Below are 14,205 nucleotides of genomic sequence, written 5' to 3' on the forward strand. Positions count from 1 at the left end.
TTAAAAACGTTGCTGTCATTTATAACAACCCGCGATTGCCTGAAAGCGCGCCAATTTCGCGGCAAAGTCGCAGATTTGCATTGCCCCAGTCACATCGCATCCGTGCATAGACTTGTATGTAATCCTCAGTCGCGTTTGGTGTGAACGTAGCATTAGCCAGTTGATGTTCATCACATTGTCATATTGCTTATTAACAATGCATTGACCATCATGACCAATGAGGATTCTGTAGTTTTGCATGAAACTCAAAACCGGTCTAAGCTCAAACAATAGACAGGACAAAAAATCAAACCAATTCAGATTCAAAGAAGCCACATTTGCTTTGCTAAGAAATGATTACTCTCCCCACCCAGCCACATGTCAGAGAGATGTTTTCACTCACTGTGAGGTATTCACACTTCCTGGAGCTCAGGACAAAGGGGGTTTTCCTGGGTGAAGATAGAACTGGACACCCTACAGCTCTGTTATTGTTATAATTGGAAAAATGCTTAGCCAGGTTGAAGGGAGGAATGCTCATGCCTGAATACAGCTGTGATGATTAACATCACACTGATGGACATTATCTCTCTCGGAGTGTGTTTGTGTTTTTCAGGTGTCTTTAACACTTCACTGACACTTTGAGTCTGGGCATCAGGGCTTTTCTCAACACACACACACACGTAAAAGGCTTTTCACAATAACCACAGCTTTGAATATATGTCTATCTTATAATATCTGAGTTACAGCGCTGACATGAACGCATATTACTTGGAGATATTCAATCGCAGGCATTATAATTACTCTTCTCCTCTGTCAAAAGACAGTACTCGACTAAAGGACATGTTCAGGGGATTATACTTGGAGTATAATATTAGAGAGCACACATTGTTACATTTAAGCTACAGATCATATGAATGGTTCTGGTTTCAAATTTGATCTTTCTAAATACAGTGATATGGATCTTTGGCCATACCGCCCAGCCCTAGTGCCATGAATGATTTCTGATGGTAAGCTTTAGCTGTGTGCATCTATGTTGCAGGTGATAGACCCCCCCCCCCCAAATTCACTTAACGAGTCAACCAGCCATCTTTGTGGAGCACTTTCTGGGGTTCTGTGAAACTTAATTTCATTGTGGGTTAGGAGTTACAGTAAGATGATGATTTTTTTTTAAAACTAAGATTGGTCTACTGTCTGATATCGTCATAGTGACTGCCTCCAATGACCCACCAAAACACAGCAGGGCATTGTTGTAACACATTCATTTGGGCAAAAAACACAGTGAGTCGGTAGCATAGACATGGACAGTTTCCAACACCAACAAATATATATAACATTATGATGAAGTACTTTTGTTAAATTATGACTCGCTGTACTGCAGGTGACGAGCTGTGGAAGACAGGCATTATTAAAGTCCTAAACGTTTCATAAGGGCTTTGTGAAGCCTTCATTTTGAGGAGAGAGAGAGAGTTGTAGCCACATCAGTGGATTAGTTTATGATGAAAGACAAGCGGTCTCGCTCTCTCCACATTTTTAAGGTCTGTAATTATGAGCTTAGTGAGTTTTCCTCATTGTAAATGCCAAGAGAACATCACAAAGCAGGGCTGACTGCTATTGAACAGTACAGGTGGTTTACCATACAAGCAGATGTCTCACTGACCGCAAATACACATCTGCAAAACCCTGATCTGAAGAAAGAGGTGGAGAACAAAGGGTTAGATATGGAGACTGACAGAGGGGAGAAAGGGCAATCTCAAGCTAAAGACAGATAGTGTTTGAGGGTATAGACGAAACTCCCTTCAGTATCTCTTTTAAAAAGATAATTAGAGAGTGTTCAACTAAAAACCACTTGGAGAATAAGAGCAGTCGCTGTCAACGGGCAGGTCGGGCTGCGGGCCCAGACCCGTGGCTCTGGGTCTGGGCATGCTTGATTCATTTACAGTCTGGACGGAGAGGTTTGTTTACTCTGACTGTAGCTGAGATGGACTGCTGCTCTGCTTGAGGAGTGGACCTGTGCGTGCTTTGGGAGGGAGCTCACGGCAGCACGCGCTGCTTGTTTAGAAAGTGAGAACGATACCCCATGTCTAGTAAAGACAACAAGGTCAGCGACGCCTGTAATCCGTTCTCCATGTTGAATGAACCAGGAGTGTCAAACTCATTTAGGTTCAGGCCAGATACTGCCCACTTTAATCGAAAGCGGGCCAGACCATAGGGAGGGGTGGGGCTGATGATCCGACCGGCGGGCTGACGGGGGGGGGGCGCGGAAGGCCTCTGCGTGAACTGTTTACACAGTTCAACATCAATCATCACAGCGTAAAGTAAAGCTACAAATACAGATATCCAAACATGATATCTGCATTTTATAAATATTCACTTTCAACGTCAAAATATGACATTATCACAATATGTTCTAAAATGTATAAATCCAGTTGTTTGGAGGAGATATTATTACATTATCATAGGTAGATTCCAGAGATTAATTTACAGTTAATTTAGTTAATAATGTCATAAAAACTACTTGTTACTAGATTTTGTTTTAATCTATAAAAAACGCACCACCACAAATTAGTCTTTGCGTGGGAAACACTGTAAACGTAGATTGTATTTGTGTGGATGTAGCCTTCATCTGAGCCCTCTCGCTGTGTAATCCCTCCTACTACTACATATCTGCCTGTCTGCAATAGCAGCACTACACCCAGTCATGGCACTCCACTAATGAAACTCTGGACATGTAATCCTAAAAGCTTTGTCCAAACTGACAGACACCCTAACAAACTAATAGGCCCAATTTATTACAACAATCATCAGAAATTCCCCTTTCTTAATGGACCCATATTACCACGGTGACCATCAGGATTATTCCAACGGTTAGTTTTACATTTTGACACAAAATTCCAAGGTAAATGCAGGTGATGATAATGATGCTCAAGTCAACAGGCCGCTTGCCAGTTGAATTTAACTCAACTGTTGAACTGTCCTATTAACGTAAATAACAGTTTTCTGAATGGGACCAGATCCCTATGCGTTCTTCCAGAAGAATTTTGACACTGGGGGAAGGCCTGCAGGGCTATGGTTAGCTGGTCTGAAAATTAAAGTATCTGTTCCCACAAGGCAACTTACCAACAGGTTGGCTTTAAAGCCAACCTTTGAAGCCGTTCTGCCCACATCACATACGCAAATGAACTGCTCGTCGACTCATGGTTTCTTTGAGGAAAGCTGTAGTAATAAATGGCAATAAACACTTAAACACTTGTGCATTTTTGCCCCCAAAACACGGCACCCATTTAAGTGAGAGAGCTTTTGAGCAAAGGCTTGCTGAAAGGGATTCTTGACTCGCCAAAGTAGTTTGCACCATCTGGGTAAGGTCAACAGGGAGAGTATAGCTGGTCAAGTTCCATTGGGCCCTTTTTACAGGGTACATTTGACATGTCACTACATGATAAACCCAGGTATAATTAATTATATCAATGAAAGCCCTGTTCTATTTTGGTGGGACCCCTGGTATTTTGCATGCTATCCTACAGCAATGACGGTGACAAACTAAATCATCAATTACACCTGTGTTTGACTTTTATGACATAAAAAGGCTCATAGACCAGTACATACTTGTCCTTTATGAGGTTGAAACCCTAAAAAGGAAATATCCTTTTTATGCAGCCGTCCAGGTTCGTGGCTTTTAATCAACTTGTTGTTTCCAGATCAGTGATCATTTGGAACCACATATTCTGTCAAAGAAGTGGAACATTCCTTTATAAGTGTATTGTCAACCACATCAATACACTCGCATGTGCAATTTCCACTACGAGACCCACATTTCACATCAGCAAGTGCCTAGCCGGACACATTTAAGTGCTACCGAAGTTTCCTTTCCCAGTTTGTGGCATGACTGCATCTTTTCTCATACTGTCTGTTGGACAGGTTACTTAACTATATATTTATTACAATTTAGATTAATAATACTGGGATTTTCTACATATCAGATCTTATTATCGTTATGGATTTAAATGTGTACCGTTAATCTTGCCTGTAAAGAAAATAATGTAAACACAAAATATTTCTTGACATAGACATACTAACAGGTAAACTGAGATTGTGATTAGCTTCACAAAGTAAGACATTGGAGTACGGAGGTCCCACAGCTGCAGACAGAATACACGTACATAGAAAAATACAAGTAATGCTGACACATGAAGTTTACATGAGTTAGTTTCGCCCAGAAACCTTTAGCATTCAGCATAAGAGGCTTTTTTTGTTCTGCGTCACTGAACTCGCACTGAACTGTGACCCAAAAAGGAGAATATATACCGAACCCCGAAGTTTTTCTGCTGCGTCCCTGTATACTGGTTGCTATAAACTCACATTGGTAATACTCTCGTTCAAATCCCTATCCAACACATAATCTGCTACTTTCTGGTGAGGCATTGAGATGTGATTACAACGCTATCACACAATAGGTGTCTGTCCCAAACCGAGCAAATGGAATGTGGAGAAGCACTGCCGGGCCACCTGATACGCTGCAGCTGTTATTGTAGCCTGCCATTCACTGCTACAAGCAGGACACATGACAGATTCCAGGAGCATGTGAGGAAACCTCTGGCAGAGTTTGACCTGTAGCCATGTTGATCTGGTCTTTGTCATGTCTGTCTGGGCACTGGCAGCTGAACTGGGAAATCTGATATAATACCACATGCCCATGTAGAGACAGAAATGACACAAGATAAATACCATAAGGTATTTATGTTGTTTACTAAAAGAACAAGGTAAAGACCTGTTCTATAGGAAAGGTAACTTTAGAAGGACTTCTGTTGGAATCTGGCTCTATAAAAAAAAAATAAAACCGTCCACGTTCTTGGGCGGGTCGCCCCCCCCCCCCACCCCTAATACAATGATTGGATATATACTGAAAAATGTGAATGAGATGAACTTTTATTAGCAGAACTGTTTAAATAGTTGTTTTTTGGCCTGATGAGGGACAATCGAAGAGCTTTCATCTTATTCAATCAGCTGAGTGAGCATCAAAGTCTTTCCTAAACCAAAAGGGTGGTGGCCGGACTGACTGAGGTATTTTCATCTTTCCCCAAACGTCTAGAAAGTCAGAATTGGATTTATTTGAAATCCCCAGGGTTCCGCTTTAAACAGTGCTGCTCCAGCAGAGTTAACCCTTCTAATTCCTTATTTTATGTTTCAGTAAAACGTGAAGAATGTTACATGTTGGTAATGTATCTGGCTGTGTTTTCTAGCAACGATGAGGTAATGAAAACCACACTTGCTGTTAAGGTCACAAAACCAGGAAAAAATGTTTTGTTTCATTACAGCGAGCTGTATCAGAAACAATACATAAAAGATAGTATTAGCACCAGCAACATTCTTCAGGCCAAGTTTTTCCACAAATATTCATAATTGAGTGTTGCCAGATTATGACGGGCTGAACTCAGTTAGGGTCAGTTAAGGTTAAAGGTCAATCTTACTTTATTTGATGATCCATCCATTTGGTCAAAAGATGCTATTTCTGTTTTGAAGAAAAATTCCAAGATGAAATCGGTCTACCATGCAGCAAAGAAGCGGCTCCTCTTCAATGTGCAGGTACATGTGCTATAGGCCTACAGGCTACATGAGGTCAGTCTATTCCACATAGATACTTGGACGCACAACTCTTTATTCCTCCAGTGACATAAACTACAACTTCTATTCAACAACATTGGTAAGTTTTTTTCATGTTCACCGGTGGCTTTTCACATTTTTACAAAAGGGTGGATTGCTGTTCCATGATAGGATGTGCTCTAATTTGTCCATCTGTCCATCCCAGGAGTGGGATCCTCCTCTGACTTTCTCCCTAAGGTTTCTTCCCTTTTTTCCCCATGGAGGAGTTTTTCATTGTTTGGAGAGTTTTTCCTGTGCCGATGGTGGGTTTCGGGACAGAGGATGTCGAATGTGTACAGACTGAAAAGGCCTCTGAGGCAAATTTGTAATTTGCGATTTTGGGCCAAACAAAATAAAATGAATTCAATTCATTTACATAGTTTACCCCTAAATGGATATTTTCAGCCCCTGTGCGTGCTGTGTTAAATGTTGGCACTGATACTTAGCATAAAGTTGATCGGAGTGTACCTTCAAATATAATAAACTAGCATTTTTTCATTACAGCTTTGTATAAACAAAGTAAATTAAAGTCATAGAAGACGGGGAAAACGACACGTAGGCCACAAGTACAACATTTAGAGTACAAGATGAATAGCACGTAACTAAACAATAGGCGTAACGTCCCGAGTGAACACCGCAGGGCCGTTACCGATCGGCCCGGGACGTAAGAACAGGACACGCGTCTGTCTCTGTGTGGTTCGTAGGATAAAAAAAAGAAGCACGCGGGTCAATCCAGCGGAAATGTCCGGGTAAAGAGAACAAAAAAAAATGTAAATGCCCCTCACCCATGTTGGAAGTGAACAGAAGAGGGTCGCTCCTCATTGTGGACTCGAACTCATCCGAATAAGCGGACGGCGCTCACAGGAGACGGCTCCCCGGCAGCATACGATCCAAGCGGAGACCCTTTAACGGGAAACGCGCCTCCACGTACTCCTTCTCCAGAGCTGGCCACAAAAACGTCACTATTCCTTTCAAGCGTTTTCTGTGGATCCTCCTCCTTCTCCCCTGCTTTCCTCCTCCCCTCTCCTTCTCCGAGTCTCTCGCCCTCTCTGCCGCAAACTGCCTGCATGGATCCGAATGCTGCATTTAAACCCGTGGGGAATAAAACCGAGCATGGTCCGAGCATGGATTGTCACGGGCTGGACAATTAAATATAAACATGATTTGGTCAATGAATACAACAGTTATATTTTTAGTAAAATACAATTGTACAAATACATGTTTTTTCTTTGAATTGCTTATTTGTATCTTGTATTACTGTATCAAACCAAAGGCTACTCAGAATAACTGATATTACGTAATCAATAAATTAATGTAATCTTTTGTAATGTCAATGCATATTTAAATAATACAAGTTATAGTTTTAAAAACAATTAGCCTACATAAACTGTGAAAAATATGAAATCTCATATTTTTGCGATATGGAACAAGAGAAGTCCACTTTATTTCAGGCTATATTCTGTCCATTCTGGTAGAGTGATCCTTTTCTTTCCCCTTGAAGGTGTCTTTTTTCGTGTGCTGTTGTGAGGGTTTTGGGACAGAGGGTCATTTGTAATCGGCTCTGAATTTCCCCCTCTCTGTCTGCATAGTCACGATCATTCTTTATGTTCTTTTTTCAATAAGATTCAACTTCATAGCTTTGTGAAGCAGTCTCACTGCATGAAAGGACAACGTGATCTCCAAAACCTGTTCGTAAAAATGTATACGAAAATCTTGAACATACATATTTGTAACAATACATACGAACTGGCGGTGGTTAACCACGCCCCTTGAGTGAACAACATGGCGGACCATGTTGGATTCTTGAGTGAACGTCTCTCCGCCATGTTGGATTTTTTGAGGGAGTTAGGGTTAGTATTCTATTTTTACAATTTAACATTGATTTCTCGTTAAACTGCAATCATAACACGTTTATTTTATATCTTTAGACTTCACAAAGTGTGTTTACGGGGTGCAGGTCCTCATTCACTTTGAATAGGGTGATGTCATCAGTTGCAGTCCGTATGAATCACTAGAAATTTGTATGTTCAAGATTTTCGTATACATTTTTACGAACAGGTTTTGGAGATCAGGCTGGAAAGGAACGTGATCAAAATTGGGGGAAAGTTGGGGACATCTGGAAGAATTCAGTCAAATGACTTCTCTCGTTCTGCTAAATTTACTTGTCAGATCGCAGGTCAAGTATCAGCGCTGCGTTTGCAAAGGCAGGGGCAGTTCTGTCGGCCCGCAGGCCGGAAGAACAACTGACTAACATCAGGAAGAACATTATGTTTTATATTTCTTGTTAAATATAAAAGGAAAGATTTCTATTGGCCCCAAACTGGCGTGGAGGAGGAGCAGGTCCTCCTGCCGCAGTACAAGATCCAATCACATGCAATGTGTAGTCTCTTAACATTAATGTGAACATAACGAACAAAGCACGAATGTTGTATGGTGCTTGGTGTGTCTCTAGCACTCATCCTTATCAGACGTGTGTCTGCCTGGTTGGCACTTTCTGCTTTTGCCCTCTGACCTTGCACTCCTCAAGACAGTGACTCCCTAAATGAGCACTATGAAAGAGCTTTTGATTATCACTGCACCTTCTATTCAGATTAGTGGTACCACAAGTTCTGATTCTGATTTAAAAAAAAGTGTGAAAAAGTGTGTCAACAGATCCAACATGGTCCTCATAACAGTACAAAACCTTAGGAGATCTTCATTGATGTTCCGGGGATATTGTAACCGAACACGGGATGTCATTTTAGCTTGGTTTACACAGCCTCCTCTTGGATGTTACTCCAAGAAATGTGTGTAAATGCAAATGATTCTGCTTCTGTAAACTGCCTTTTACAAAACTCTAACCCTTTAACTTCAAAAAAACATCAAAATGGTGTTAAGCAGCTTCAGTCACAGGAGAAAAGGAAAGAAACAATAAAAGAGGGTAAGAGGCTAGTTTTCCTAATTACACTCCATTACCATAAACTGTGGATTCCCTCCATCCCCAGGGAGTGAAGCCAGTCTGAGTTCAATATACCATCTGCCACCAAGGCAGGAAGAGGAAGGGAGGGGGTGGAGGGTACCCAATGTCCTGTTTTTCCATTTCTCTTCACTGCATTTTTCCAGTGAGGAACCTGAGAACGAAGGAGGAACAGTGTAGAGAGAAATAATAATGCCCCGGCTCACCACAGACTGGGAGAGGTTGTTAGCGTATTTCCCTAAAGGATAGTCTTGGTCTAACTAACCTTGTCCTGTTGGGAGTGTGTGTGGTGGCAATTCTTTTTAGTTTATGATGTGTTGTTTAGCTATTAATGTACTCATTCTGCATTGAATGTTCCAGCTTTTTACAAAAATGCTACTTTCTCAGGAACATTATTCTCCAAATGATGGCGCTCTACCTTCCACTATCGATGTGCTGGTGGCGGGGTGTCACCATATACACTGATTGCATGCATACTGTATTTTTAGGTGTAGAAAAAGTAATATGACAAATGTTGTAGATGAGGTCGTCCGATGGTGGTAGCGTTTTTAAGCTAGGTTTATAAGCAGCATCCATCAGATCATCCTTTATATTAGCAGTTTACAAACTGGGGGTTGCAACGGTGGTCCCAGAGGAGTCGCAGCTTGATCATCTACCCTAAAAAAACATTTTTTTTTATAACAAACGTAAAACTGGCATGAGGACTTGAACCACGCCCCCCAGAGTAGTTGAGGTTACAAGTGGACAAGCACAGCAAAAAAACGGAGAGTGAGAGAGAGGAAGAAGAGCGAGAGAGAGAGAGAAGAGGCGGTGAAACACAAAAAAAATGGTTTGAAAAACTTCCTGTTAATGAGGAAATATACGACAAATTTAGTTGAAAATATGTTGAAAAATGTAATAAAACTAGGTGTAAAAGTAAAAAAAGTAATATGTAATTATTTTATAAATAAAAACATTTTCTTTTATTAAGTTCGTATATTACGATGTAATTAATTCAAAACAAAGAAGGAACAACCCTCTTTGTTTTTTTTGTTTCGGGGGTGCGGTAGGGAGTTTTACAATTTTCCCCTATCCTCAAAGGGGGCCCTGACAGAAAAAGTTTGGGAACCACCCAAACCGAATGACATTCCTCTCCATTTTAGAGTCCAAAATGAACTAACATGCATGTCTTTGGACTGTGAGAGGAACCCGGGGGAGTTAAATAGAATCCTGCTGACACATGAACGGCTGTATTTTGTAAGAAAACTGTAAAAAAAGAAGTACAAATTCTCATCCTACATTGTGGCCTTCAGTTCAGCACAACAAACACCTAAATGGAAGCTGATGTTTTATTTACTCTTCTGCTGGGATAGGTTCCCAGTGGCCTTGGAGACAACCGTTTCTGGGACCACAAACTATAACCAGCATTTTCAAAAACAATACAGCGGACAGCCGTTACTGTTGGGCAATCTGTTGAAGGCAATGGGGCCTCAGCCTTGAATGTATGTCTTATTTTTCATCATCTGTCCCTCAGGTGTGGTGTTGTTCTGACACTTTGTCCAGAGTGTTGACTCAATGACAGACCTGTGGGGTATTGCACAAAAGTAGAGTAAAGAAATCCAGGATAAGTGAAAAAGCGCCGCTTGACATAGCGTGATCGGCTCATCGCGGCTTAATTGGTTGCACGTTTGCCAAACCGGGATGAGAAGGGGGAGCTAAGTCAATCCAGGTGTACATAGCTGGGATAAGTGCACATTCACGGCTTTCTTAAGTAGACCACGGTATCAATTGCAGATTTATTGATGCGGAAATGGAGAAAACGCCACGCGCAGCATATTTTTAACCTGCTGAGCAGCAACTAATTATGGAAACTGAGGAGGTGAAGCATAAAATATGAAAAAAGGGGAATACGGCAGCTGTAATTAAACAGAGAGAAAAAGCCTGGCAGACAATGGCGGACCGATGCGGAAGGATGTAAAAATATCTACTTACAAGGAAAGTTGTAGACGGTTTTAATTGCTTTTAAGTGTTATTTTTATTGCTGTATCTGTGCTAAATGTGCTGGTTTTACTGTAAAGTGTCTTTGAGTAGCCTACCATGTAAAGCACTATATAAATGAAATATAGTAGTATTATTATTTAGCCTACTTTGCCTTCAAAGTAGGGGTGTAACGATTCATTCACTGAATCAATTAATCAATTTATATTCCTGCGATCCAACTGAATCGATCTGTGCTCCGCAAATCGGCATTCCGGACGACATATATCGATTACAAATCGATTGAAATGGTACATAATCGATTGAAATGGTACATAATCAATTGTATCGATACTTGGAAACTGCACATTGGATTAAAGTACAAAAACGGTATGGATGTGTGTTTGTTTGTTTGTTTTTTAGTACTTTAGACACGTTAAACGTTACTCGATTCAGTCTGCCTGTCTGTGACGTCATCAGTACGCAGCGGCTGCCCCTCGAAACTCGGAACAACAACAAAACACAGCGTGGAGGAGACGACTGTGAGCAAGACATTTACAAACCAACTTATCGATCCAGCGTGTGGAAACATTTTGGCTTTTGCAAACACGGAGGTGTTCTAAATAAGTCGGTCGCAGGCACCTCTAGCAGCGTTACCGCTGCAGCAGCAGCAGAAGGTAACTCCAGCTCTGCAGACACCTCAGGCCTCGCCAGCACGAAACTCAACATTACAGTAACAATTGCCAAGTATATCTGTAAAGACATGCGACCCAACAATGTAGTTGAAAATCCGGGGTTCTGTGAATTGATCCAAAACATTGTGTAATTATTGTGTAATGTTTACATTGAAAATGACACTTGATTCAAATAAAAGGTTAATACATTTGCCATTAATTGTTGTTTGCTTGTTTATAATATCCATAATTAATTTAAAGTTGATTTCCTTACAAGAAACAACAGGGATCTTGGAAACTTTGCCTGCACTGTCCAGTAAAGTTACTGAATCGATTTCAAGTCACTGAATCGAATCGAATCGTTCTAAATTAACCCAGATCGTCTATGAATCGAATCGGCAACCATGAATCGCGATTCGAATTGAATCGTTGTTAAAATGAATCGTTACACCCCTACTTAAAAGTGAGTGAGGGAATTAATCTTCCTCTGGATATTTACCCTAAAAACTAGGCCTAATTTCAAACGCTTATTCCCAATGCGAGAATATGTTTTACAACCCTATGCACAAATCTCTATAAGCTGTGTCTAATTCTAAATATCTTTCTACAATTAATGTTCAACAACAAACAAACAAGATTGCAAAATATACTGGCAACAAGATCAAATATAAAAACATTTTACAGGCTGGTAAGTGCCTAGTTTGCAAACAGTGTAGAAATAAGATGCCTGCTCACATATTTTATCTACACTGATTTTAGCAGTTAAGAAAAAGGCTCATTTGTCTGTCACTGGGGGCCTCCTCCCATGTTTTAAAGCAAGGCAGGCCTGTGATGGAAGGGATTCAGGATGGGACAGCTACTGACTGTGTTCCACCTGCAGAAACTGCCCTCTTCATACATGGTACATTCTCCAGTACATCAAACACAATCACCCATTTCTACGGAGTATGTGGACTGTCTTGTGGAAATCCTCTTTTAACACATTCTTCTGTGGCCAGGGAAGGTAATAAAGATGTGTACCAAGGACTTCAGTTCCAAACACACACTTCTGACAGTACGGCAAATAGTTTGGCATATAAAAACATGCCGCTTGCAAAAGAAGCGCAGTGCCATACAGCCCATCTGTGTGATGTGGAGAGCATGGCTTCGCGCTGGTCTGATCTGTCCCGAAACATCCTCTCACGCCTGAACGTCTCAATATCAGTGGTTCTTCATCCAAAACGTGGTTCAAAAATGGGCATCATTGGTGCAGGAAGAAACACCTGTGAATGGGACTTTATATATCACCCTCATCCCTTTGACACATGATACTCTCGCATTAATCCTAGCCTGGCTGTCTGGAGCAGGCTAGCTGCAAAGAATAAATCACCATGGTTACTTGGCTGGGTTTAATTCACCCTGCTTTTGTGCAACCAAGTCAAAGCAAAATTCATCTAGGATAACGTGGATATCCCGGCTTAATCCCTTATCCTGGTTTTGTGCAATAGCCCCCTGGTGACTGGTTGCACAGCGATAGATTACATGCCAATTACCAACTGATAATGAACCGACTAAAGCGTCCCTAAAGTGCGTGTCCCTTGCGCGCCTTTTCACACCTCCTTGCATCCTTGCGTGTGTCGACCCATTTTTCTAGGCTTGCGTCAAAAGCTACGCAAGCCTCCTGCAGCCCGCAAGCCATGAGCCATGAGACTCTTATCACGTTGAGATATGGCGATGAAGAAGGAGTGTGCGGTGGTGAACATGAAATGTGAATGTGTGAATGTGAAAAATGATGAGTGTTAAAACGGAATGGCTTATGCATGCACACACACGCACGCAAACACATGCAGCATGGGTTACTGGATAGACATTTGGCTCTGTTGTATAAAATTCAACAGTGACATTAGTGTTTGGCCCCCTGACTGAGATGAAATCTAATAGAAATGAAGATACTGTAATAGCTTGGACCTCAGTCAGCCATCCACTGATCATGTTTTTCAAACACTCAATTGAGCACTATTACTCCATAGAAATTGTGTAAAACTTGAGTCAAACAATACTTGGAATTTATCCTTTTTGATTAGGATCAATAAAAAAAAAAAAAATTTAATCCAACCTGTGATTGTCCAGAGGTCCAGTACCTCTAAAGTCACAACCCATATAGGAAGGATCGCCTCCCTGCACATGGCGCTGAACATGTAGCTAATATTGCTAATACAGCGAATACCACTGTCAAAGCTGAGAGTTTTAACGAGGGCACCATGGGGTGGACGGAACCTTTCAACAACACGTTACCTATTGTTACCGCTATGCGAGTGCTTCAAGGTGCACCGATGATAAATTAGCCTCACACAGCTTCTATTATACACTGGCATTAGTACAGTCCCACTACACTCCACCAGAATAGCTAAGACCATACATAGCTAAGACCATACCAAAATGCAGAGAGATAATAATATAGAGTCACATGTAAGTAGGCGGATTTGTAATGAATAGAATTAACAGTTTCTTAAATCACCCCCTCATCCCAGTTTGCCTTACTGAGTTGGGCCACATAGTTTAATTTTGAGACAAGGCAATCCTTGTCCCCGTTGTATGGAGAGCCTCTGGTTGAGATTGATGATGTTAGGGACTTGTGGGAAACCAGCGAGGCAGGTTCAACAAACTCCGACAAATACTCTTGGAACTGACTGACTGACTTTGTGCATCCATGTCCGGCTTCTTCAGCTTTGATCATTTTTGTCTCGGGCTTTCGGGCTTTCGTCATCCTGGTCACCTCTCACATCCTGATGCTCCTGTGATTCACTACCCAAAGAATCACAGTCTGTACATACTATTGAAGAGTGAGGAGGTGGGGGGGAAACTGGAGAGTCGACAGACCTGTGCACAATAAACAAACTAGCAACGCAGTACCGTGTGTCTCTGTCCAAGAACCTGTGGGGTAACTATACAGGCTACACCGTGAATTAAGGTAAACCTACAAGAGAACTGCAGGTAAATAAAAAAAAGTTCTTGAGTTCTTGC

At 41.4% G+C, this 14,205-nt stretch overlaps 1 protein-coding gene across 5 annotated transcripts in view; it reads right to left on the reverse strand.

Moving 5' to 3' along the window:
- Positions 1 to 14,205, reverse strand: part of afap1 (actin filament associated protein 1) — a 64,735-nt gene that overhangs the window by 37,366 nt on the left and 13,164 nt on the right. Inside the window, exon 1 of one of the 5 annotated variants that reach the window (XM_040180097.2) lies at positions 6,402 to 6,658. The exons of 3 other annotated variants lie outside the window; for them this stretch is intronic. In XM_040180097.2, the coding sequence (XP_040036031.2) occupies positions 6,402 to 6,438 (37 nt within the window). In that variant the 5' untranslated portion in view covers positions 6,439 to 6,658. Of the gene's footprint in view, positions 1 to 6,401; positions 6,659 to 14,205 lie in introns of those variants that run through there. One more of the 5 variants, XM_040180094.2, reaches the window with a different exon arrangement.

This window comes from Gasterosteus aculeatus, chromosome 7 (genome assembly GCF_964276395.1).
Source record: "Gasterosteus aculeatus chromosome 7, fGasAcu3.hap1.1, whole genome shotgun sequence".
NCBI lineage: Eukaryota > Metazoa > Chordata > Actinopteri > Perciformes > Gasterosteidae > Gasterosteus > Gasterosteus aculeatus.